Genomic DNA, 27,892 nt, shown 5'->3' on the forward strand with positions numbered 1-27,892 from the left:
CGCGAGAGTTCAATGAGATTGGCTGGAAAGAGAGCGGTATCGGCCGACGCCCCCGTTCCGTCCCGCTGGCCTTTGCGTTTGCTTGGTCGCAGGCCCAGCTTTGGGGACCTTTAACTTGTAGGGCTGGGGGCGCCGAGGTCCAGCCGTTCTCTCCCGCATCCGCGGTCCGAGATAGGCCGACCCGTGAGTAAGACCGTGCACCTTGAGGAACGTCAGCCTTTCAAATCCCTCCGTTCTTCAGACTCCTCTCTCCCCCCATACCTGTCCTCTGAGCCTCGGTCCTTTCCCTCCTCCCAACCTCCCAACTTCCTCCTTCTTTACTTTACGACTGGGAAGGGATCCCACTCTCCTCTACTTGCTTCTTAGGTTTAGATTCTCCACTGGCCGCTCTCTTTCAGCGAGGGGGAGTCCGGAGGTACTACAGGATAGAAGGTGCCTTTAATGTCCCAGAGGCCATGTCGCCATCTTCCTTGGCCCCCTCAGGCACTACGAAGTTTCTCTAGGCCGAGGGCGATTGTAGATTTCAGAGAGATGTGCTGGCTTCACAGCTGCCTTCCGTCTAGGCCGCGGTGATTGTGAGGGTTTTTTGTAAGAGGTGGCGGGGGTGGAAGTGTCTTTCTGTGTACAGATGAGGGTGAGAGGGGGAAAGACAGGTCTAAGTTGACATGAAAGTGTAAATTACTAACTTGTTCTCATTTTTATCTTGAAAGAGCAATCCTTCATAAGCTCGAAACTCTGAATAATCTGTTTGTGTATGTGTGTCACAGTTAAAATCATTTAATGATTTTCTCCCAGTATTTTCTTATGGTTAATGATTTATTTACGCTAATAGTACATTTAATTGGCATGCTGTATGTTGTCCTCTCCAAGCTAGCTTTTCTTGAAGTATTAGTGCGGAACCACATGTAAACAAACTTGAAAGTTATGTGATTCAGAGCTGTATGTAGGTGTTTTACCCATATTTTTTGAGGGTGTGGGGTCAGGCTTGCTTCATCGTTGCTCTTTAATACATTCTAACCATCAATAACTTATTATATTTGCTTTGCATGTTGCTTCTTTGGATGCTGAAGCCTCTCTTGATGGATATGAGAAGAATGCAGAAATCCTGTTGCCATCAGCAGAAGTTGTGTTCTTATCTAAAAGTGATGGCTATTTCCAACCGTTACCAATTTGCCATGCAATTTTAGGAAGTCACTTATATAATATAAGGCTCTTTCCTGTCATTTATCCAGGTTTAGAAAAGCCCTACCTGTATTTTGTGTGAAATGAGTTTGATATTATCTGTCTGCAATCTGGTCTCAGACAGTTTTCAGATTACTTTTTATATCATTACTACCCTAATGGTTCAGTTATAAATTAATTATTTTTCTCACCCACATTTTAAGCTGGTACCTGTAGTTTATGGCTCACAAGAACTTGGATGACAAGGACCCCATGGATTTAATAGAATAAAAATCATTGTAGTTAAAAAAAAATAGGAATTGTTTTTGTTGTATTTCTGTTTCGAGTTTGTTCTATGCACTTTTTTAACTAGTTGAACACATTGCATTTACAGTTTTTTATCTTTCACTTAATACTTTTTGAGCCTATCTCCTTTTTTAAGAAACGTGCATAACGTATTTTAAATTTTAACTTATGTATAATATACTTACAGATAAGTGCACATATCATAATTGTAAAATTTGAGGCATTTCCACAAACAACACATCTGTATAATAGGAATTCAGATCAAGACCATCACCCCAAAGCTCCTTTCTTGCTCCCTTTCTCTCCTAGTCAGCATACGTAACCACTCTTCTGACTTCTGACATCAAAGATTAGTTTTGCTGATATCCTAAACATATTTTAATAGCTATATAAAATTCTATAATTTATATATACTGTAATTCACTTATTTCTTCATTGTTAGACATTGATGATGTTTCTAAGTTTTCTTTACTACAAGTAAAACTATAGGGAACATGTATTTTATCTAGTAACTTTCCCAGGACTGATGGCCCTCAGTGGAATGGCATAATCATTTCAGAGACCTTTTGTGCATATTGCCAATTTGCTTTTGGAAATAGTTAAATCAGTTAATACTCCCACCGGTGGATTGTCTTTTTGTTTCACAACTCCCTAACAAATGTTGGGTATTCTTATTTTCTTTTAAGCTCCACTAAATTGATAGGTAAGAAATAGTATGGAAAATAGAATTTTAGGCTCACTTTGCTGTTGCCTTATCTACTGCATGGCATGATGAATATATTGATAAAATTTGCAACTCAAAATCTTTTAAAATACTAGGCTCTACATACTGAGTCTATATGACTCTGACAAGGATTTAGTAACTCAGGTGAACAGTTACTGCTTTTCTGTGTGGAATTTTGATCAAGCCACTTTATTTCTGTATTTCTCTGGACTTTAATTTCTACATCTGTAAAATGATGAAATCGGACTTAGTTACCTAAAATGATGAAAAAGACTCTGCTAATTATCAGGAATATACAGCTCTGATGTTGGATCAGTTTATAGAATAGAGGAGAATATATACAGTATATGAAATTATATATATGTGTGTTTTGTATAAACATAAAACATATATAAAGAAATATTTTATATGAACATAAAAAAAACAACGTTCTAATATATTGTAGTGTGGGAGATGATAGATGTATAAAGAGGGAAACAGAGCTCTGTGGTATGGATTACTGAAGAGGCCATTTAGCTGAGCTTGTAGTTTCAGGGACTGGCTGTGAGTATATTAGTTAAATGCTTCCTAGGTTTAAATGCTAGGTCTTCCGTGCCTCAGCTTCCTCATCTGTAGAATGGGGATAATATTAGTACCTATTTCTTGGTGGTGGTACGAGGATTAAAATTGCTGCTCTACATAAAGTCCTTAAGGAGTGCCTGTCACATAGAAAGCCCTGCGTACTGGAGGTGATGCCTTAGCCAAAGAAGAGTATCTAGGTCGATGGAAGAGCAAGAGCATGTCCTGGAACTTTGACGTATGCAGGGAACTGTAGGTAATCCAGTATCTCTAGAACACAAAATGTGTAGAGGTCAAAGGCAGAGGTGATTCTGAGAGATAAGCAGGGATCAGGTCATGGGGGCCTTGAATACCTGTTTCGTTCACCACTTTTTTCTTCAGCGTCCAACACTGCCTGTCATAAAGTAGGTGTTAAATAAAAACCTTTTGAATGAAAAAGTTAGGAGGCAACGCTCGATCCTCTACGTGATGCAGAGCCTTTGAAAAATTTTACGAGAAGTGTGATACATGATCATATTTTCATTGGTGTCAGTGTGTGGAGTGAATGAGAGGGGGTAAGACTGGTCAGTAAAACCAACTAAGAGTCTTTTGAGGGAGAGGACTAGAACTAGAACAATGATAGCAGTTGTGGAAAAGAGGGACCAGAGTTATAAAATATCAGATGGAGGGGGCAGCAGAGGAGAAGAGATGAAATCATACTGGTATACCCTTTCTTTCTCTTTTCCCTTTTCACCAAAAGCTCCTATTTTGCTGCTGTCTTATAAATACATATGCACTGTGTTTCTTTTTCTAGGTCAGTTCTCGTGCCTGTTGGGTGTTTTCCATGCTCCATCATGCTGACGGCTAAGAGTCGGCTTTTTTTGCTTTCACCTCATCACCTGAAGCAGCTGAAAGAGTCATCAGGCTCCAGGCTTATATGGCAGCGACTTCTGCATCAGCAACAACCCCTTCACCCAGAATGGGCTGCCCTGGCTAAAAAGCAGCTGAAAGGCAAAAACCCGGAAGAACTAATATGGCACACCCCAGAGGGGATCTCCATAAAGCCTCTGTATTCCAGCAGGGATACCAAGGACTTACCTGAAGAACTTCCAGGAGTAAAGCCATTCACACGTGGGCCGTATCCCACCATGTACACCTTTAGGCCCTGGACCATCCGCCAGTATGCTGGTTTTAGTACTGTGGAAGAGAGCAATAAGTTCTATAAGGACAATATTAAGGGTGAGATTTTAGTGAGACGTAATATTTATGGTCAAACATACACTTCCTCATCTTGGTTTTTTTGAAGGGAGGCTGGTTAATTTCTATAAAGGTAATAGTCACTTTATAATTTTGTAGTTAAGGCTGTACTCTGAAAAAAAGTGAATGTTTTTCAACTTCCATGGTCAAAAAGATAGATGACCCAGAATAAAGTGCTAAATTCTTGAGAGTAAACAATACTTACATGCACATTGTGTAAAAGGAATTAGGTGAAGTGAAGCTGTATGAAGAAAAGAGACCTTGGCTTTGCCTTTGAGAAGCTTTTACTTAAAACCATCAGGATAGGAATTGGAGGGGAAAATGCTTTAAGTAATGACCCAAGAAAGGAATAAACAAATGATCATGTACAAATTTTAGTTTTTTGCGTGGTTTTCATAATTCTATTTCCCATAATATTTGAATGGTCAAGACAAGAACAAAAATAAATAAGCGAGCATACAAATACTAAATTATGTTAACTGTATACAAACAGCCATATCTTTTCATGAATCTTAAATATATTTCTATCAAAAATTGTTAAGATAAGGCTTCACTGGTAGCACAGTGGTTAAGAATCCACCTGCCGTTGCAGGGGACATGGGTTCAAGCCCTGGTCTGGGAAGATCCCACATACCACGCGGAGCACAACTAGGCCCGTGCACCACAGCTAGTGAGCCTGCACTCTAGAGCCCGCGAGCCACAACTGCTGAGCCTGCATGCCACAACTACTGAAGCCCATATGCCTAGAGCCTGTGCTCCACAACAAGAGAAGCCACTGCAATGAAAAGCCCGCGCACCGCAACGAAGAGTAGCCCCCGCTTGCGGCAACTAGAGAAAGCCCACGGGAAGCAACGAAGACCCAACACAGCCAGAAATAAATGAAAAATTTTTAAAAAATCGTTAAGATAAAAAAATCTTGAGATGGACATGAGATATGTGACACGTTTGGTTCCATCTATCCTTTATTATAGTGAAGTCTGGAATTCACTTTGTGTATTTTAGCACATGAGAAACAGCAGACTTTTAGTAGGAAATAAAGTATTTTATTTAAGTTTGTTTTGAGCATAAAAAATGTTTATTATAAAAGTATAATTTGATGAGATGAATCAACACTAAGTAGTGTTAAAGAAAATCCGTTTACTTTGATGTCAGACTCTAATCCTACATTATTTTTCTTTATATATTTAGCCGGTCAGCAGGGATTATCAGTTGCTTTTGATCTGGCAACTCATCGTGGCTATGATTCAGACAACCCTCGAGTTCGTGGTGATGTTGGAATGGCTGGAGTTGCTATTGACACTGTGGAAGATACCAAAATTCTTTTCAATGGAATTCCTTTAGAAAAAATGTCAGTTTCCATGACCATGAATGGAGCAGTTATTCCAGTTCTTGCAACTTTTATAGTAACTGGGGAAGAACAAGGTGTACCTAAAGAGAAACTTACTGGTACAATCCAAAATGATATACTAAAGGAGTTTATGGTCAGAAATACTTACATTTTTCCTCCAGAACCATCCATGAAAATTATTGCTGACATCTTCCAATATACAGCAAAGGTATCCTTTGTGGTTATTATAGATTTTGCTGTAGTTCTTTGAATGTAGGAATTTTTATAAAATGCCATAGCCTAATTTGAATTTGGTAATTGAGTCAGAGTAATAGTTGTAGTATAGAGTCAGGGTGTGGGTTTTGTGTTTATGTGTGTGTATTGTTTTTATTTTTTGGTCTTTAATGTACTAGTTTTATGGTCTGTCATTACCTGTGGGAATCTGGGCAGTAGATATTTACTGTATTTTCTTTATTAAAATTTTTATTCTCTGATATTTGTTAGAATCAGGGAGGGCTCATAATTTACACTTCTTTTATTTCTCTCCGAAGTTCAGATCCAGTTGTGAATAGACACTGGCGTCAGACAGATGGGGATCAAAATATTAGCTTTATTTCTGCAAAAAACTGGATTAGAAGATAACACTTATATCTGCAACCACAATGAGGTCCCTAATATTTCACCCCTGAACTAGGTTCATTTTCCCAAGATTGGTGAGAAAATAAGGTTCTTATAGTATTCCTATATTAGCAGCAATCCTTCTACAGGGAAACATAAAGCTTCTTCATTTCCTCTGAGTAATTCATTTATATTTTCCCCCATCATTCCCAGTTTACTTTTTGCTGGCAACGCCCTCTTCTTACCTACCTTAAAATTAGACCATTATTTCATAGCAAAGGGCACATCTCTCCATCATCAAAGCTTTTTTTTAATCTCTTTACCTCTTGTAATTGCTGTTATCTCCGAACTCTTGCTAGCATTGCCTGCTCTCCTCATTTGATAAACTTTATACTTTTCAATTTTATTGCTTTTCATAGATTCCATCTGCTCACATGAATTGTATAGAATACATGCCTTTCTCCTTTTTCAATTTCAAGAACACATGCACAGGAGGATTGATTTGAGCAGTATATGACACACACACATACACAAATAGCAGTAGCTTTAAATAGGAGTCAATTCTGTTTCAACTGAAAAAAGTTGGAAGGTCTTGGTTGTATGGAAACACCGCAGTTGTGAGGATTCCAGCCTCCTTTCATTTGGCTTCTCTATTGTTTGTGTGCCAGCTCATGATTAAGGAAGTGGTGGGCCGGCTGTGTTTGTGTGGGGAGAGGGACCTAGCCCCTCTGATTAAAGGTGAACTTCCAGAAGGAACAAACCAAACTTCCACTTATATCTCAGTTGACAGAAAGAGGTAAGATTGGAAATGTAGAACACTTTGGCACTGAATGTATGGTTCAGGTACAAGAGGAGAGTAGAGAATGGCTATTGGAGTGGATAGTACCAGTCTGCTGTTATGTACTTGGGCATTTAACCTTGTGAAACACTAATGTCATCTACAAGTTCAAAATTGCTTTATATAATCTTTCATATAAGTGATAAAAGTACCAGTTTCAGATATTGATCAAGTATGTTATTTGAAGTAACTAAACTTTTATGTTGTTCCTCTAAAAAATATTTAATTGTGACAAAATACACATAGCATAAAAATTACCATCTTAATCATTTCCAAGTATACAGTTCAGTGGCTTTAAGTACATTCACATTGTTGTGCAACCATCACCACCATCCATCTCCGGAATTCTTTACATCTTGCAAAACTGAAACTCTGTACCTATTAAATAATAACTTTCCATTCTCCCCTTCCTTCAACCTCTGGCAACCACCATTCTACCTTGTGTTTCTATGAATATGACTACTCTAAGTACCTCATATAAGTGGAATCATACAGTATTTGTCTTTTTGTGTCTGGCTTATTTCACTTAGCGTAATGCCCTTGTTTCATCCATATTATAGCCTGTTTCAGAATTTACTTCCTTTTTTTAAAAAATTTATTTAATTTATTTATTTTTGGCTGCGTTGGGTCTTCATTGCTGTACGTGGGCTTTCTCTAGTTGCGGTGAGCGGGGACTACTCTTTGTTGGGGTGTATGGGCTTCTCATTGCAGTGGCTTCTCTTGTTGCTGAGCACGGACTCTAGGCACACAGGCTTCAGTAGTTGTGGCTCGTGGGCTCTAGAGTGCAGGCTTGGTAGTTGTGGTTCACGGGCTTAGTTGCTCCGCAGCAAGTGAGATCTTCCCGGACCAGGGCTTGAACCTGTGTCCCCTGCATTGGCAGGCGGATTCTTAACCACTGCACCACCAGGGAGGCCCAGAATTTACTTCCTTTTAAAGGCTGAATAATATTCCAATGTTCCCAGTGTTTCTACTATTCTTAAAAAAAATTCTACTATTAAACTCCTCTCAGTAGAGAAGCACATGTTTGTTTCCTTCTCGTTTGTAACTCCAGATATATTCAAGTAGTCTCTCAATTCCATGTAATTCAATCCCCTTATTGCTTTTGTGATGAACATTTTTCAAGAACTCTTGGTTAGTTATAAATAAAATATTTGCAAATGTAAAATACAGATAATCCATACCATACACTACCAACAGCTAACCTTTTATGATGACTTACTGTGTACGGGCATAATACTGTACTAAGTTGTTTAGATGAATCGTTTCTTTTAATCCTATAACAATTCCATGAGGAAGGTAGAGTTATTATCTCTATTTTATAGGTTAGGAAACCAAGGGATAACAAGGTGAGAAACTTGCCTATAGTCTTCTGGCTAGTTAAGTGACATGACTAGAATTTGAGCACTCTGACTTGAGTCCATGTTCTGAACCAACTGTAATGAGTGTCTGATTTAGTTTTTATTGTTTTATCTTTGGTTAATTCTTGGAAGGATAATCGTTTTTTGGTTCTGCAGGTTCTGTGTGATATGTACCCCACCTAATGTGACATTTTAGGGGGATAGTGGATTAGTAGTTGTGGTAGAAGGATCCTGTCTGAATTATCCTTAGCATTAAATGTCACAGTAAATCAAACTGAAAACTTTGATTTTTAAGCCATGCATTTTCTCCTGTTTTGATATATAGTACTAGCACTGAACCATTTTCTTTTTTTACCCACTGTGTACTTATTCATATTCAATGAGTTCATTCAAATAAGATAATTAATAACTAGTTAATAATAATTAAATTTATACATCTTCAGCAGATTCTCCCAAAGGTTTGAGGTCTTAGGACCTCTTATGAGGTCGAAGTCATGAGTTTGGAATTAAAGATGTCATCATTCAGTTCTTGGGCCAAAGGTTACATTCCTAACCTCAGCCAGCTAATTTCAGAGTTTAACTTTCGGTGCTAAATGGTGGTTGGTGATTCTTTTTCACTAGAAAAATAAAACAGGTACAGTCCTTACAGTGGTTCATTGGATCAGCCATTTTAATTGGAAAGTGAATTGAATGTAACTAAACAAATATTTTCAGTTAATATTATGAACTAATTAGTATATCTGAATCGAATATCATTTTAAAATAATATTGTCTTTTAGAAGATAAATTTAATAGAACCTTTCTTATATTTTTATTTACAGTTGTATTTTTTTATTTTATATAGCACATGCCAAAATTTAATTCAATTTCAATTAGTGGATACCATATGCAGGAAGCAGGAGCTGATGCCATTCTGGAACTGGCCTATACTGTAGCAGATGGGTTGGAGTACTGTAGAACCGGACTCCAAGCTGGCCTGACAATTGATGAATTTGCACCAAGGTGAGTAAATTAAACTCAGATATTGCCTCAACATTAAGAAAGTTCACAGGACCATTTTATGAGTGTATAGCAAAAAAAATATATATATATATATGTATATATATATATATATATATTTTTTTTTTTTGTGGTACGCGGGCCTCTCACTGTTGTGGCCTCTCCCGTTGCAGAGCACAGGCTCCGGACAGCGGCCATGGCTCACGGGCCTAGCCGCTCCACAGCATGTGGGATCTTCCCAGAACGGGGCACGAACCCGTGTCCCCTGCATTGGCAGGCGGACTCTCAACCACTGCGCCACCAGGGAAGCCTGCAAAATATTTTGATAAACATGAATTTGTATATATAAATATACCAGATTTTTTTTATGTTTTATATGAGTGATAAAGAGGGAATAAGCCAATACTGTTTATAATTAAAATTCAGAATTAAATTTTACTGTACTTCTTGGTAAATTAGAGGAATTTTGGCCTCTGCTGTTCAGAGAACACAATCGGCACATTTGACAAATAATATTAAAATGTAAATATGGTTTTCAAGACAGATTTGCTTTTGTTCTTTTAATATTTCCATTTTAAAATACAGAAGTCATCTATTATTACACGTTTAAGGTTACTGAAGTACATATGTTTTGTTTTTAATTCAAACTAAGTAGCTTGAAATTAAAATCTGAGCTTTTTGTGTGTATGTATGTGTGTATGTGATACAATTAATTTCCATTTTATAATCAAATTCTGAACTTTACTATTTTAGGTTGTCTTTCTTCTGGGGAATTGGGATGAACTTTTATATGGAAATAGCAAAAATGAGAGCTGGGAGAAGACTCTGGGCTCACTTAATAGAGAAAATGTTTAAGCCTAAAGACTCTAAATCTCTTCTTCTAAGAGCACATTGCCAGACTTCAGGATGGTCACTTACTGAGCAAGTATGTATAACATTTAAAGTGTAGAATTTTAGTAAAGTCATATATTTTCTTCTAAGCGCTTGGCATAGTCAAGAAACAGATTGAAGAACTTATCTGCTAATATTTGAAAATCATAATTATTCTGAAGCGTAGTGCATACTTATATTTGTTTTTACACAAATTATAATAAATAAATAAAATTGGCCCCCTCTGTTGGTTAACAATATAAAATCATTTAAATCTTAGCTTACATGCAGGACTGTGTATTTTACTTTTTTAAAAGTAAAAAAATGTGATGATAAGGAAGAAGTACAAATTATAATTTAAGTAATATTGTCTTAAATAATTTTAATGGTTAAAATTCTTAACACAAAACTTCCTCATTAAAATTTGATTTTATACATACAAAGTTTTTTATTATAGTTGTGTTTAAATAAGCATGCATGCAAACAAACAATTTAAAAACTATTATCACTTGAGTAATCTATTGAAATTTCATTTCATTAAAAAATTATGTGGTGGTGATCTTTTTTAACATGCATTTTCTTTACATATTAAATTATTTTGATACATTAAAATAATTTATAACTTTAAAGTTACATTGCTTTTATAAATTTAAAACAAATAAAAACTAGTAGTCTCCATATTAAATATGATTTCAGGTACTTATAAATGGAGAAAAATAGATTTCAGAGTTGGAAAGAACTTTAGTAATTGTTTTTGACTTAGCCTCCTCATTTTTACAGCTAAGGAAGCTGAAGTTCAGAAAGGTCCAATGACTTGTCCAAATCACAGTTAGGAACAGAATGAACTAGAAGTCATATTTCTTGTCTTATAGTCCATTGTTCATCTGTTTTATTAATCATTTATTAATAAATCATTGTCAGTTTTGTGTACCTCATTAAGGTAGATACTTCAAGGTATACAATAATTAGGAGATAGTGAATTATGAAATGAAGTATGTTAATAATCTACGTAGACAAAGTGTACATTCATGATGCACTTATAGAAGACTATTTAGGCAATACAAAAATAAGCACAACAAATACTTATATTTCAGATGATTATAAGAGGCAATGTTTTAGTGCCTAAGCACAGACTAGATCCTTTGGCTCTTAATCCTAAATCTGGTTTGTTTACTTATTTGTCTAAATTTATTAGATATTCTGAAGACTAATACAGACTTTGGCAAAGAAAGTATGCATCAGCCACTGCTTAATCATTGTCATCTTTTACGGCTGCAATATATATCAATTGTTGCCTTGTTTTGTTTTGATTTTTTGCCTTTTACTAAATGTTTTAGGATCCTTACAATAACATCATTCGTACCACAGTAGAAGCAATGGCAGCAGTGTTTGGAGGGACTCAGTCTTTGCACACAAATTCTTTTGATGAAGCCCTGGGTTTGCCAACTGTGAAAAGTGCTCGAATTGCCAGGAACACGCAAATCATTATTCAAGAAGAATCTGGGATTCCTAAAGTGGCTGATCCTTGGGGAGGTTCATATATGATGGAATCTCTCACAAATGATGTTTATGACGCTGCCTTGAAGGTCAGTTTCTCCTCTTTGAAACTTTGTTTATAAGATTTACAGATTTATAAAGATTTATAGATTTTTGATTTATAAATCAAATCATTTATAGATTTATATCAAGATTTATAAAGTGTTTCAGAGAAAAGGGAATTTTAGATTTGACTTTATAGTATTTAAAACTGAAGCTTAATTTAAAAATACATTTGTATTTGTATTAAAGTATTTTATTTCAAAGAGTTAAAACGACAACTAATGTTAAAAGACTATAACAAAAAAGCAGTTCTTTCTCCTCCACTTGCTTGTTTTCCTGCTTCCTTGAGTCAGCTACGTCTTTTTGTTTGTTTTTATCTCCATGTTTTAAAATTACATGTATATACTCTTTGTTCTAATTCAATCAATTTTAGACCTTATCTACTGCTTTGCTAGTATGGTAGCTTTGTATTTTAGCTGGATCTTGTCCCTTCTTTCCTTTGTCCCATATTACCAATATAATTATATCTCAATGTAAATCCTTCCTGAAGTCCTCTATATTCTCATTTGATTTAGACTGGTTTCTCTCTAGACCGTTGTTGTCCTTGACCTTCCCTTTGTCATTATTGTCAGAATCCTTTTCACCTCTGCTATGTTGAATCTATGTCCTGAATCCTGTCTCTTCGTTGATTATCCCTTGTTATTTTGAAGCACATCTTATGGGCACCTCCTAAAAATGGTGCATGGGAGATGAATTAGTTGAAACTTTGGATGTTTGAAAATGTCTTTATTCTACTTTCATATTTAATTGATAGTCTGGGTTTGAAATTTTTCATTTGGGAGTTTGTAAGCAAATTTGTAAGCATTCACCTACTTTTTATTCTAGCTTTCAATATTTCTGTTCAGAAATCTGATGCTATTCTCACTCAGGATGTCTCTTTCTGAAAGTTTCAGGATCTCTTCTTTATTTTTGTGTTGATGTACCTTGGTGTGTGTATTTTTTCCTGCACTGTCCCCTTTGGTGGACATTTTTCACATGGTCCCTTTTTCGTGTTCTCATAGCTCTGGGAAATTTGTCATGTATTATTTCTTTGATAATTTCTCTCCACTCATTTTCCTTTGGTTTCTCTTTTTAGAACTTATAGTTATCAGGAAAGGCCCTCCTTAAATGATTTCTGACATTTTTATCTGTTCTATAATGCATCTTTGAGTTTTTGTTCTGGTTTTTTGGAGAGTCATCACCTTTATCTTTCTACTTAAATATTTTAAAATTTATATATCATATTTTTAATTTCTGAGAGCTCATTTTTGTTTTCTAATTTTTCCTCTTGCATTCATACTAGTTGTTTCATTATTACAGAATCTCTTCTTCTTTTTCTGAGGATCATTATATTTTTTGAAGTTTTCTTTTATATCCTGTATTGTCACTGTTTCCTCTGTGTGCCTTTTTGTTTGCAATCTTATCATTCAGAATGTAGGTTTTTGTTTCAGTAAGACATCTTATCCTTGCCTCTCCCTGTACTTGATGTTTCATAGTCCATTGCTTCTCTAGTTCAGTAAATTTTGGTTTTCCTGATAGAATGGGAGAGAGGTAGTTGCAAATTCTCAAGTAGTCCCCTTCTTTTTTAGCTTCTTAGAAGATTCTTGGCTTCTGTTGAATCCAGTACAGGTTCTTCTTTCTTGAATCCATCAGCAGAAAGCCAGTTTGACCTTGCTCCTATCTACGAAATCGTATTCCATTCCACCATCCATTTTCCACTGTCTCATGTATATATGAGGCTGTGATTGAAGATTTAGGTATTTCTTGATGTCAGTAATGCTAGAGTTATATCATTACTCTGCTGCTCAAATTGAAAAATAAAATGGCATTTTGAAATATACTTTTTAGAGTATTTATGTAACCATGAAAACTTTATTATGTAATTAAAAATAAAAATTACAGAATTAGTGTTATCTTTAGTTGGCTTCTAAGACTTGAGCGAGAGATTTTTGTGTTTTCCAAAATATACTTTTTAGTTTATCTGTTGTCTTTTTAAATAATTTTAAGCACAGAATATCTTTTTTCTTATTGATATAATTGGCATATTAACATTGTATTAGTTTGTGTACAATGTAAGGATTTAATATATGTATATATTGTGAAAGGATTATCAGAATAAGTTTAGTTAACATCCATTACTACACACAGTTACAGGTATTTTTTCTTGTGATGAGAACTTTTAAGATCTATCTCTTAGCAACTTTCAAATATATAATACAGCATCATTAACTCTGCAGAATTTCTAATTAATGCTCTGTTGTTATTTCTTTTCTTATGAAACATTAAATTTACCACTAAAATAGTTTATAATTTTATTAACATTAGTAATTATATAACATAACACATTTGTATTGTTTATTAAAATATTTTCATCTTCTCTTCTAGTTTTATTAATCTGTTTTTCCTTGTTAGCTCATTAATGAAATTGAAGAGATGGGTGGAATGGCCAAAGCTGTAGCAGAGGGAATACCTAAACTTCGAATCGAAGAATGTGCTGCCCGAAGACAAGCTAGAATAGATTCTGGTAAGATAAAGTAGAAAAGTTTATATGTGAAATCCAGTATTTAAAAAGAAATATTGGGGCTTCCCTGGTGGCGCAGTGATTGAGAGTCTGCCTGCCAGTGCAGGGGATGCAGGTTCGAGCCCTGGTCTGGGAGGATCCCACATGCCGCGGAGCAACTGGGCCCGTGAGCCACAGTTGCTGAGCCTGCGCGTCTGGAGCTTGTGGTTTGCGCCGGGAGAGGCCGCAGCAGTGAAAGGCCCGCACACCGCGATGAGGAGTGGACCCCGCTTGCCGCAACTAGAGAAAGCCCTCGCGCAGAAACGAAGGCCCAACACAGCCAAAAATAAATAAATAAATTAAATGATGTAAATTCTATTTAAAAAAAAAAGAAATATTAATTTCTGTTTGAAGATAACATATAAAGTTAGTAAAACAAAAATTATAGAAAAATGAAACTTGGATAAAATGTTTCCCATGAATCTATATGTATCTATCTCTGTGTTTGTATTTTTGCATGCCTGGATGCACATAAGCAAACATATGTACAAAGTATGTGTGGAGGTTTGCCCATTTATTATGTGTATATATGTGGGTAGATATCTCCACCATTTTGAAGATGACATTATTATTGGTCATTGTGCTCTGCATTGGACTGTTCATTTATTTATTCATTCAATCAGCCAATACTTTTTTAGTCTTTAGTATTTGAGACACTGTGTTATGTCTGGGCATACAACTGTGAATGGGACAGACATGGTCTCTACACCCATAGAGCTTACATTTTGGTAAGAGAGAGAGAGAAAATGAACAAGTAAACAAATAAATAGACAAAATAATTACGGATTATGGTAAGTTTTATGAAGAAAATAAGAAAAGAGGTATATCCTGAGGTAGGATATACCTCTTTTCTTGGTGGGATGTCTTTAGCTAGAGTAATAATCTGGTAGTTTGAGGCAAAATATATTTATAGTGTTAAGGAAGTATAATTTGTAATTCTGGTTGATCACTTATAGATTTTAAAGGTATTTTTTGTTTAAAAGTGATTGGCTGTAAGAGGATTCAAGAAAATATTACAAAAGCCATTGCATGTTTGTCTTCTACCTTGTAAATCTTAGTTGGTAGCTGCTACTACAGTTTTAATTTTGTAGTGTTAGAAGAGAGTTTATCAGAAACTCTGGGAAAGCATATAGTTTGGGTGAATAATCAAAGCCCTCCCTTACAGAGATTCTGATATATACCTGTCTTTTCCCCTCCTATCCCCATTCCATATTGGTATTCACTGATCTATATTGAAATTTCATTAAGAGTAAGAATACTACTTAAAAATATCAAACTTATAAGGAAAATATGTGTGGTGATCAGAGCATTACTGTTAGACAGTTATTTGTGAATAGAATCTACATATTATTTTCTTCTGGGAGATTAACAGGTTCTGAAGTAATTGTTGGAGTAAATAAGTACCAGTTGGAAAAAGAAGAATCTGTGGATGTTCTGGCAATTGATAATACTTCAGTGCGTAACAAGCAGATTGAAAAACTTAAGAAGGTAATAACAGCTGTCATATTTTGAACGTTTTCTATGTGCTGGGCACTGTCCAAGCCCTCATGCTGTCCTGCTGCATTGTTAGAACCACCATATGAAGTGTGTATTATTTCCCAGCATTTTAAAGGTAAGGAAACTAAAGGGAGATGGAGAAACTTGCCCAGGATAAATAATTACGCATCCAAGACTCAAATCTCTAAGTCTGTTGACACCAAACACTCATGTTTTTAATCATGATATCTGCCTCTGTGAAACGTATACATTCTTATTAAAAACCACACCATAATAACAATGCCTTCTATAATTTACACATTTGAAGTAAGGCTTAGATGATTATATAACTCACTCAAAGTTAAAAACAAAATTAAGTTCAGAGTCCATATTTGAACCCAGGTCTTCTCACTGTAATTTATTTCCATGTTCCTGATACTACTATGAAAGAATCATTTGCTTTCAATTAAAAAAAAATTCAAATATATTTGAATAGTGCTTTAGTAAGATACAGTTTAGAATGAAAGATATTTAGATTGAAACTAGAGAACTGTTTTAATTTCCAGTTTCTCACTGAGATGAACCAAAGTATATAAAATACTAAAATAGATAAAACATATTAATTCTTACTGCTGTAACCTATATATTTCTATTGTATGAAGCTACTTTGGTCTCTTAATCTCTGGCTTTAGTAATTACTGCTATTTCTGAGGCAGGAAAGTTGAAATTTCTTAATGGTTTTTTCTGTTAACTTTCCCTATGATTGTTTAAGATAGGACCTTTTTCCCCTCAGTTCACATGTTCTTTAAGAATCCAGTAGACTTTGTCCAGTTAGACTGTATGTGTAACTTTCAACTTCCATTTGTTTTTTCTATTAGAGTTAATGACAGATGTTTAATGATATTGTTTCCTTTTTCACCCTCATTCAGGAGATAATGACTCCTCTCCCACATTTTTGTCATTTTTTAAAGGGTCCTATTTAGGATGTAGCATTATATTTCCAGTGGTCACAAAAGTCTCAATATTTATTATATTTGGAAAACTGCTTTTTTCCTCTCTTGTACTTAAACTCTCTTAAACACACAGCTTGAGGGCATCCACTTACCATAAATGATGATCTACCTTATTTTGGGTAAGAGTGAGAAATTCAATAATGATAATGGGTTTGGGTTCCTCCTTGCCTTTAATATAAATTTTCTAACCCACCTCTGCTTATAGATATGATATAATTTTAGTGGCATCTTAGGCAGTATCATATTTTAGACTTTTTTACAGGTGGTGAAAACTTGTAAAAAATTGGAGTTTAGGTAACTTTGTTTAGGCAGGTTGTTGGCAGAGCAGAGTAGAGTAGAGCTAAGACCCAAGGGAAAATGTTTTTGACTACACTTTTCATTGTCTTTCTCTCTCTTTTGCAGTATTTCTCATTGTTTCTGTCTCTCTTTTTCTCTCGGGATTATTTTTAAGTAGAATAGCAATATACATACATATTATTACCAGTAGACTATTAATTAGCTAAGGGAAACTTAAAATATAACTGAAATATTCCCTAAGTTATAATCTATTAAGTAGCATGTACTACTTGGGAGGGTCAGCACTATTATTTATTATTGCCCTGCTTGTTTCTGAATTATCAGTGTTATACAGAATTTAGTAGTATTTTAGGGAGTCCTTTAATATTGAGGGAGTGAATAAATGTAATGAATATCAATGCTAGGAAACATACTATTCTCTTCTATTTTTTTCTTTTGTTTTTAAAGTTAGGATTATGGAACAATTTGCATATGATATAAATAAGAGTATAATCTGATCTCTGTTTTATTCTCTAATCACATGTATGGCCCCTTTCCTTACCCTTTTCTGTAAGGTCAAATCCAGCAGGGATCAAGCTTTGGCTGAGCGGTGTCTCACTGCCCTGACTGCATGTGCTGCCAGTGGAGATGGGAATATTCTCGCTCTTGCAGTAGATGCAGCTCGTGCAAGGTAAGGATATGTAAGTTTGGAGATTTCCAAATCCTAAAAGTTGACCAGTTTAGTTTTTCAGGGTGTACTTAAATAAAAGCCTGATTCTATAAACCATGTGAGCCTAAAAGAAAATATTGGAAACCAAAAAAAAAAAAAATCTTGTTTTTCTTCAACATCTGTGCATTTAAAACATTAATACATTTTGAATGAAGTGTATTAATATTCGTGTATTTCCCTGTGGCTCAGGACATTTGGAGCTATTATAATAAACCTGTGTCACTGATTTACAGGTTGAAGTTTGATGTACTTTCAAGGATAGGGAGACATTATTATGTTGGACAGTAAGCAAACCCGTCCTTTGTCCAAGCTGGACAGTATCTCTGTCTTCCAAGGCTGTGTACTATGTAGACATCTCTGAAAAGATAGTCCAGCATAAAGGCAGTCAGTGCTTTGCCTTACAGAACATGCATAAAAGCAAGTGACACAAAAACTTTTCTCCCAATATACGATAATGTCAAAAAGTAAATTATTTTTGCTTTTCTTGTTTATTGCTTAATATAATGGACTTTTAAGTTGTTTCAAGTGCTTAAGGGATGGAGTATATCGGTTGTTTTTTTGTTTGTTTTTCAGTTTTAATTTCCTTTTTTTTTTTTTTTTTAATTTCTTAAAAGAAATAAGATGACTTCCCTGCTTAAAATCCTTCAGTGGTCTCCCAGTCCTTTTAAATTAAAACCTAATCTTAACCATGGCCTGCAAGACTGCTGGATATGATCCTTGCCTACCTCTCTGACCTTGTCTTATCCTACTTCCTTTGTTATGCTGTGTACCAATGTCCTTCTTTCTATTTTTAGAACATAAAACATGTTTTCCTACTTCTCAGAGCCTCTGCATTTAGCATTTCCTTTTCAAACACTTTTCCCTCTTAAGTTCCCTTGTGTGTCTCTTTCTCATCATTTAGGTCTTAGTTCAGAAGCTGTATCTTCATATCTTCAATATCCCTAAAACATTTTTCCCAAACACCTCATTCCATTTTGCCTATTTTAGTGTCTTTATAGTACTTATTACCATATGAAATTATCTTATTAATTAATTTGTTTGTTAGTGCATTATCTGCATTCCCTAACTAGATGATAAATTCTGCAGGAGCGGGTACTTTTTTTTTTGGTCTTATTTATCACTGTATCTCTAGCACTTAGCAGTGCTTGGCCCATATTAGGCACTCAAGACATGTTGAATGAATTAATAACCAAATGGAATATGCTAAAAGATTTACTTTTTATCAAAAAATATCAGTAGGAATTTTGGTCTTTGCCCATTTGTATTGTTAAGCAGTGAATTATTCAGTAACCTTTAGATGCTTGTCTATTAGTAGTTTTTAGGTCATTCAGTCATTTTACAGTAAAGGCATTCAGAATCATTTTTTTTTCATAAGTATTCTGAGGAAAGATCCTATCATGAATGCAATAGAAAGCATTCAGATTTAGATTTTTGACAGCCTATTTTTGACTTAGGTAAGAAAATATGTAACTATATTGAATGTTAAGTTAAATATTTTTATCCCAAATAATGATGTTAACAGAACTTCCATTCAATATTTTAGATGTACAGTTGGAGAAATCACAGATGCCATGAAAAAGGTATTTGGTGAGCATAAAGCTAGTGATCGTATGGTGAGTGGAGCCTATCGCCAGGAATTTGGAGAAAGTAAAGAGATATCATTTGCTATCAAGAGGTAATATGTGAGATTTCTTAAACCAGAATGTCATCTTTTCTGTTAACACAATCCCCATGAATCTACGGTGGGCTTAATTTTTTCATATACCACTGGAAAATATTTGACTTGTACTTTCCTCTTAATCTGTAGCTTTACTAAAATAATATTTTGAACTTTCACCACAGTCCCCTTTAGGAGTTTCTCATTTCAAGCAAATGTTTGTTTAACTAACATTGATACTGCTTCATATCCTCCAGGTACTTAGATTTCAATCTCCTTACGATGGTACATTTTCATATTTTCTTAAGTTTTATTTACATTGTTTAATTGCTCAAATAATTATAAAATCTTACTTTTCCTATTTGAAAGTAAATATTTGGTTGCCATCTATGCAAAAATTAAAATCACTCATCACTGGGCTGACAGTAAATAACTGTCAAACATGATTTGGAAATATGAATTAATATAAATTGATCATGCTTCTGAAGTGTGAGTAGTAGCTTCCTGATGATTAGTTTTCTCAACCACTGTAATAAATTTTCCATGAAAAATATTATGTCACTACTCATATATGAAGTAAATATCAAAACAGCCAAGGTGAAAGTCATCAAAATGGAACATTTTTTTTTCTTTTAACAAAAATAAATTTGTTTCTTCATGCTTTTTCATCTGAGGTGTAAATTTATTGATTTAAGCAAGCAAGTATTTTGATTATACATTAAGATACCACATTGAGGTCACCTTGGGGGAGTTCACACTTGTGAAGGGTAAGTGAGATATGGACAGTTCAAAACAGCTAGTGAGTCACGTATATGTACAAATACTTCTGAAGGCATTTTTTAGTTTATATTTAACTATTTCTGAATATTGTACTCTGGGGACTGTCTTAAGTTGTAAAGTTGTTATTTCCTTATCTTGCTTCACTGTGATGTTCTCAGTGTTACAGGCTTACAGTCTGTGCCATCTTTCAAATTTTTTTCTAAGGGGGGAGATGGTAAACATACTCAGGCTTTAATGGAGTTCTTAATGTGAAACAGAGATATTAACAAAATATGAGTAGACAGATTAGATGTTTTAAATAAACTTGAAAGATTTACTGCAAATAAATTAGAGTCTTATATCTTACCTTTGGGCACTTAATATATAACTGTTGTATTTTAACATGTTCCTTAGGGTTCAGAAATTCATGGAAAGTGAAGGTCGTAGACCTCGTCTTCTTGTGGCAAAAATGGGACAAGATGGACATGACAGAGGAGCAAAAGTTATTGCTACAGGATTTGCTGATCTTGGTTTTGATGTGGATATTGGTCCTCTTTTTCAGGTATTGAAAACTGTTGGGAGGAATTTCAAGTACTATTGCTACATACTGTGGATAGGTCAACTGGAATGAAGACTAAAAGAGTATTCATTGCATTTTCACCAGGAAAGAAGTAAATCTTCCTGAAGAGGCCCAGCCTTTATAGTCTCCCATAAGAGTTTTCCCATTTGGGATTTTAAAATATTACTCTAGAGAGGCTAGAAGAAATTGTTACTATAAAGAGTTAGCACAGACTTCTGGAGATATGTCCTGAACTGTGTTGGTAGATAAATATGTAAATGTGTTTAGAGTCTTAGGCATTTAAGGTGGGTTTTGTTAAGAATCTCAAATATGTTTCAGATTAAACAAATAGTATACACTGTATTTAGATTGCTTTCAGTCTTCCTCTAAGTTGAATACTTTCCCATTCTACTTTTTTACTTACATTTTGCTGCCCTTTTGCTTTAGTTTGTTTGTTTTAAATAGTGATCAAATATAATGCATTTTCAATATTTAGTGGTTAGCTTTTGGGAAATAATTTTTCATAAAATAAAAGAATTTTTAAAAAGTGTTGTCTAAAGGAACATTGGCATCTAAAGGGATTTCCCAAATAACCAAAAGTTCATTTCCCCATTATATACCATCTGCAAAAATATAATTTGTCTTTTAGTACCACCAACTTTGTTAACCATAATTCTACATCATTAAAAAAAAAACTTATCTGTGGCTGAAGGTACAATCATGCAGTTCTCTGATGACTGATTTAATTAAAATTAGATTTGATGTTTTTAAAATTGCAACATTTGATCATTTAAAATACAGTTTAATTTATATAAACATAAGGCATGGAACTGAATTGTTTAAATGGAATTTTTTAATATAAATTTACTTATTTATTTATTTATTTATGGCTACTTTGGGTCTTTGTTGCTGCATGCAGGCTTCTCTAGTTGCAGCGAGCGGGGGCTACTCTTCGTTGCAGTGCACAAGCTTCTCACTGCAGTGGCTTCTCTTGTTGCAGAGCATGGGCTCTACGTGCGTGGGCTTCAGTAGCTGTGGCATGCGGGCTCAGTAGTTGTGGATCTTGGTCACCTCAAGCTGAGCTCAAGCTCAGTTGTTGTGGCGTACGGGCTTAGCTGTTCCTAGGCATGTGAGGTCTTCCCGGACCAGGGCTCGAACCCGTGTCCCCTGCATTGGCAGGCAGATTCTTAACCACTGTACCACCAGGGAAGTCCCTAAATGGAATTTTAATCTAATCAATTTTGGTAGCATGTATGATATGAATAACAAATCATGCTTAAATTAAATGTCTTACCTCTAAGAAATCAATAGCAGGAATATGCACATTTTTAAAGGTTTTAATTTTGTGTGTTAATATTCTTCACAGACTCAAGGTTTTACCAATATGTTGTATGACTTACCTAGAGATCTTCTTGAATGTGGATCCATTACTGAGTATAAAATCTTTTGATTCTGCGCTAAAATTATGAGCCTTAAAATCGTGCCAACTCAGAAAATTCACAGATTTTGATAGTATTTTTAGTGCTTATAATTGTGCAGTGGTTTCTCAGGTGGCCTTATCCTTACCAGTTGTCTCAATTTACATTACATTTACAATAAGAAACTTGTAGTTACTTTTTATATGAAATGATTTAAATATATGTGTACAGTATCAAAGCAATGTCACGGACTCATTACAGAGCAGATATGATCTTTGGTAATTCAATTCATAATAGAATGTTTGAAAACATCCTTTATGCTTCTATATCCCAATAGTTAAATCAGTTAATAAATGAGAGGCATGCCCTCCTTGGCACCATCCTTTCTCTTGTTTATGCACTTTCCTGGGTGCTGTAGCCCCTTAACTAGTTTCTATAGTTCTCACCTTATTTTGCTCCATATATTACTGTTAATTCTGTGTTTCCATGGGAGAACGAGGTCCTGGAGCTTCCTAGCCCACCATCTTGTTCTTTCCCATTCTATTTTAAAACCTAAGGCTCACTTTTTCATGTTGCATTTTATGTTCAGTCTTTTACTTCTTTATAAATCCTATCCCATGTTACCTCTCAGTAAATGTTGATAATGAAGACAACAGATGTATTTTTTAAAAATTATAATGAAGAGATAATGTATACTTTGCCTATATTCCTACTTTATCTTGAACATTTTGGGGGGAATTATATTTTGATGTGACTTAAATCTAATTGATAGTTTGTAGTGCTAGAAGCAGATATAGCCCTGGTGTTTATTATAATAATTGGATGAGTTGGTATTTGATGATGAAATATGAAGTTATATTCACTTCAAGATTTTTAATGAGGAAAATCTTAGAATGTTGATTGAAGTAGTATAACACTTTAGAAACACTTTTCGGAATAAATAATGATTTGTCTCTTTACTTTTGAATTGTTCAGACTCCCCGGGAAGTGGCCCAGCAGGCTGTGGATGCAGATGTTCATGCTGTGGGTGTGAGCACACTCGCTGCTGGGCATAAGACCCTAGTTCCTGAGCTCATCAAGGAACTCAACGCCCTTGGACGGCCAGATATTCTCGTCATGTGTGGGGGGGTGATACCACCACAGGTATTGTTCATCTCCTACATTTTCTAGTACCATGATGGGAAATCTGAGTAGCTTATTCATAGTCCTTTAATTTTCTATATACTTTCTCTAAAAATTTGTTGCAGATTTAGAGCCAGATCATTTACTAAGTAAATTCTATAAAAATGGTCCATGTTGTTTTCTATTCAGACTATATTATAATTCAATATGCATAATTTGATTTAATAATATTTAATGCTTGTATGAGAGAGTTGCCTCCCTACAAACTCGTCACCTAGATAGAGATCTATCTTCTTTATATTCAATAAGCAATGACGGAGAAGGAACAGGAAAAAATTAATAAAATCTCACAACTGGAGTAGCGAAAAATGGTGAACACACAGTGACTATATCAGCCCCTCCCTAGAGGTAGAGTGAGCACCCCTTGTCCTAGCAGTGGAGCCAGTCCTTTAGTCAGTCAGTCGGTAGCACTTACTTCTGTTGTTTTAGAGTCACTGCCTTGTCCATTTCCTGCCTTTTCCCATCCCTAAATGTTGCCTTCACTCAGCACTGTATAAATTACATGGTCCTGTAAGAGCCCCTTTTTCATGAAGCTAATTTGATTGGGGAATAGTTTTCTTAGAGCCAAAAATACCTAATTCAGATATAAATGGAGTCAGCCTGTCCTAAAAATTATTGGCTGAATGGGGCAGAGGTGGATTCTTGAACAAAAAGGTAGATCCTCTTAGGAAAGGAGAAATGGATGCTAGGTAACAATAATGTCAATTAATTTATTAAGGGGACAGGGACACCTTCCTGATAAGTTAAAATAGTTAAGATATAAATTGGGTCTATTTCCAATTTAATTTTTAATTATATCAAATTTTCTTCTTTTACTAAGAATGGAAAAAGTATTGAGTTACAAGAACTTTACATGAAACTGCTCCTAAGTAAATGATTCATACATACTATAAAGGCCTCACCACTATATAGCAGGAATCTGTCAATGACATGTGACCTTGTGCCCATGTCTACAATTGTTTTCCCTCCATTACAACTCAGAATATAAAATAATGAATATACTACTTAGGAAATGAGAAAATACACATATGTATGAGGTTGTGAGATTGGTGACAATGTGGGGCTGGTGACCAAGCTATGTATTACTTATTCTCTCTAACAACACAATACTTAATGTGTTACAGTCAACACAAAACTGCTTTTGTTAGCACATTTGCTCTTATCTTCATAAATATAGTTTACTACTTGGGAATATAAAGGGCTTTTAGTCTTTACTGCTGTCTGTCTGTGGAACACTTCTATCTATATTGCAGTTTTAGAGTCTATAATCCCTAAGCTCTTGGGCATGATATTAAAATTTAAGAACCAAAATAATTAGGCAGCACAAAATACTGGCATTGAAATATGAATTGAGAAGAAATGCAGGCCTGTTATATAAGTGAGCTGACATTTTCAAGAAATATATTTTGTATAAGTCTCTGGATATTTAAATTACCTAGAATATCTGTAGGTGTTTGCCATACTTTTTTCCCCATGAGGTTAAAGACTAAGGATCATATTCTATAATGACACACTTGTGTGTTAACATGGGTATCCTTTATAATATAATTATATATCAGTTAACACCCATGCATTTTTCTCATTATTTGTTTCCAGTAAATATATAAAGTGTTGCTATTATTCAACTGAAAGTCTCTTAGATTTTAGATTAGAAAGCACTAATATATGGCGGTTAATCAAAATGATTGAGCCATTGCCATTGTGGAGCTTATAGCGATAACACATGTTAAGTGCCATTGCAGAATTATGGTATTACAAGAATATTATAAGGAAATAATAGAGATAGAAAAGAAGTAGCTGGGGGATAATTAGCATGACCATGTAATTAATCATCCAATGTGATCACTTTTAAGAATGAAAATGAGTACTACTAAAAAGGATGCTGCAAAAATAATCCAATTGAAAAATGGTTAGAGGATCTAAATAGACAGATGTCGACAGGTACATGAAAAGATGCTCAACATCATTAATTATCAAGGAAGCGCAAATCAAAACCATGCGGTATCACCTCATATCTATTAGAATGGCTATCATCAAGAAGATAAGAAATAACAAGCATCGTCAAGGATGTGTAGAAAAGGGAACCCTTGTGCACTGTTGGTAGGAATGTAAATTGGTGCAGCCAGTATGGAAAACAATATAGAGACTTTTCAAAAAGTTAAAAATAGAAGTACATATGATCCAGCAATTCCAATACTGGATATTTATCTGAAGAAAACAAAAACAGTGACTTGAAAGATATATGCACCCCCACGTTCATAGCAGCATTATTTACAATAACCAAGACATGGAAATAACCTAAGCGTCCATCAGTGGATGAATGGATAAAGAAAATGTGATACACACACACACACACACACACACACACACACACACACACACACACAGAGGAATATTATTCAGCCATAAAAAAAATGAAATCTTGCCATATACGACAACATGGGTGGATCATGAGGGCATTATGCTAAGTGAAATAAGTCAGACAGAGAAACAACAAATACCACATGATCTTACTTATATGGAGAAGAACAGATTGGTGGTTTGCCAGAGGCAGTGGTAGAGGGTGGGTGAAATGGGTGAAGGGGGCCAAAAGGTACAAACTGTCAATTATAAAATAAATAAGTCCTAGGAATATGTGTACAGCATGGTGACCATAGTTAATAGTACCGTACTGCATATTTGAAGGTTACTAAGAGAGTAGTATGTAAGTAAGTAAGTAAGTAGTACCTTAGAGACTAAGGACTAAGGACATAGTACTAAGTAACTAAGAGAGTTACCAAGAGCTCAGTGTGTTACAGAGTTTTAAGTATAAATCTTAAACTCACAACTCACAAGTTGCACTCACAAGTGCACACACAAAACTCACAAGTGCACACACAAAAAATTGTGTAACTAGGGTGACATAATTAACTAGACCTACTGTGGTGATCATCTTGCAGTATATACACATATTGAATCATTAAGTTGTATACCTGAAACTAATATTATGTGTCAATTATACCTCAATAATTTAAAAAAAAGACTCATGGGAAAAAAACCAAAAAAGCTGTTGCAGCAATAAGCACAAACCAGAATGTCCTGGAAGTATGATCATCCTAGTGGGTGAGGATCAGGGCTTTACAGCACATCCTAATACAAATATTCTGATGTTAAAACAATCCAAAGCCTGGAGCAGTATTTGTGCCCTGGGAATCTTTTCACTCAAACTTTGTGTAAAACTAATAAACAGCAGCAGCAACAACAGAGAATTTTTTTAAATGAGTTAATTTTCATTTCTAGAAAACCTAATTCCATCACGAAGCCGAATTCAAAGTACTACACCATTCACTAGCTGTAGACAAAATTACCTTGGAGGAAATAAATAGCCTTGTAAATTTAAAGCTATAATGTGTTGCTAAATTTAACACAAATAATGGTAAGTAGTAAAAATTTAGGTGAGAGAAAATTATGGTTTAGGGCTCAGAAGTTCTCAATTGGTGGACCATACAGCTTCCCACCACAAACAACACACTGGGGTGTTTGGAAAATGGGCAGGATGTCTTTTGTTCTTTTAATGTCTTGGAGTACTAACGGTGGTGCTAGTGGCAGTTCCAATCAAGGAAGAAGTTTTCAGCCCCAAATGCCAAGAGTGTACCGGATGAGAAAGTTTGGGGCGTTGGGGATAAAGAAGAAAGGACAGCATTCATTGTCCTTTTGTTTCATTTTCCTGAAATTAGAAATATTGTCCTACTAATTAAATTCTTTCAACAGGATTATGAATTTCTGCTTAAAGTTGGTGTTTCCAAGGTATTTGGTCCTGGGACTCGAATTCCAAAGGCTGCCGTTCAAGTGCTTGATGATATTGAGAAGTGTTTGGAAAAGAAGCAACAGTCTATGTAACATCCTGTTTTTGTTTTAGCTTTCTAAACTATTCTTTCACTAATGATCAAAGAAGCCACGTCTTCAAATTATTCAGCACCTAATATGTGCTTTCCTGAAAGCTTTACATTCAAGCACCTGACTTATAAGAATGTTGTTATGCTAGAAATGTGTATGTATAGTTTCACTTTAATTTTAAAAATTAAAAAAATCCTTAAAAACTCTCTATAACGTATGCTCAATACTTTGTCAGAAACTCTAGACAAAGGTATTATTTTTTTAAAATTGTGCTATTTATTTGAAAGATTTCTTATAAACCTATTTACTTTCTATTTTAAGAATTAAACAATGCCTAAAAAAAAATCTGACTAGTCCCATTCTTTAATTTAGTTTTACATTGACTTGAACACCAGAGGATGTAATCCATATATGTAAAATAATTATACCTATCTTGGAAAAAATAATGGGAGTGTTTATGTAGGGACTATATTGTGATTGTAGTCCTCAGCCAAATTCTACCAGAATTACTTCGTAAGTGTATTATATCAGACCCAAAGTTGGAATGGGGAGGCGGGGGGGAAATGGCAGAATATTCCTTCAGGTCTGACTTTACTTTCTTCCTGAACGTGAACACGTGACCCTGTTATTGCTAGGCTTGGCTTAAGACTCAGGAGAGTGGATCTTTATGAATAGTCCCTAAAATGAAAGTGCTCAGGCTGTTACCATGGCTTCCTCCAGAATGATGATGTGAACCGGGGGTGTCTGTATCTGAAAAGGCAGTGGTGTGATTCAGTCTGAGTCTGAAGGCCTGAGAACCAGGGGAGCGTGTGG

General features: G+C 35.0%; 1 protein-coding gene across 1 annotated transcript; it reads left to right on the plus strand.

The window, feature by feature from the left end:
- The first annotated feature begins 16 nt into the window (after positions 1-16).
- On the plus strand, positions 17-27,409 carry MMUT (methylmalonyl-CoA mutase). The gene is made up of 13 exons (XM_079935706.1): positions 17-183; positions 3,543-3,967; positions 5,174-5,541; positions 8,971-9,128; positions 9,879-10,050; positions 11,333-11,581; positions 13,986-14,097; positions 15,506-15,621; positions 17,474-17,589; positions 19,172-19,303; positions 20,459-20,606; positions 22,997-23,164; positions 26,954-27,409. The coding sequence occupies exons 2-13, from the start codon at positions 3,583-3,585 to the stop codon at positions 27,080-27,082; spliced, it is 2,253 nt and encodes a 750-aa protein (XP_079791832.1). The 5' UTR covers positions 17-183; positions 3,543-3,582; the 3' UTR covers positions 27,083-27,409.
- Positions 27,410-27,892: the final 483 nt, after the last annotated feature.

The sequence above is a fragment of the Stenella coeruleoalba genome (assembly GCF_951394435.1).
Source record: "Stenella coeruleoalba genome assembly, chromosome: 10".
Lineage (NCBI taxonomy): Eukaryota > Metazoa > Chordata > Mammalia > Artiodactyla > Delphinidae > Stenella > Stenella coeruleoalba.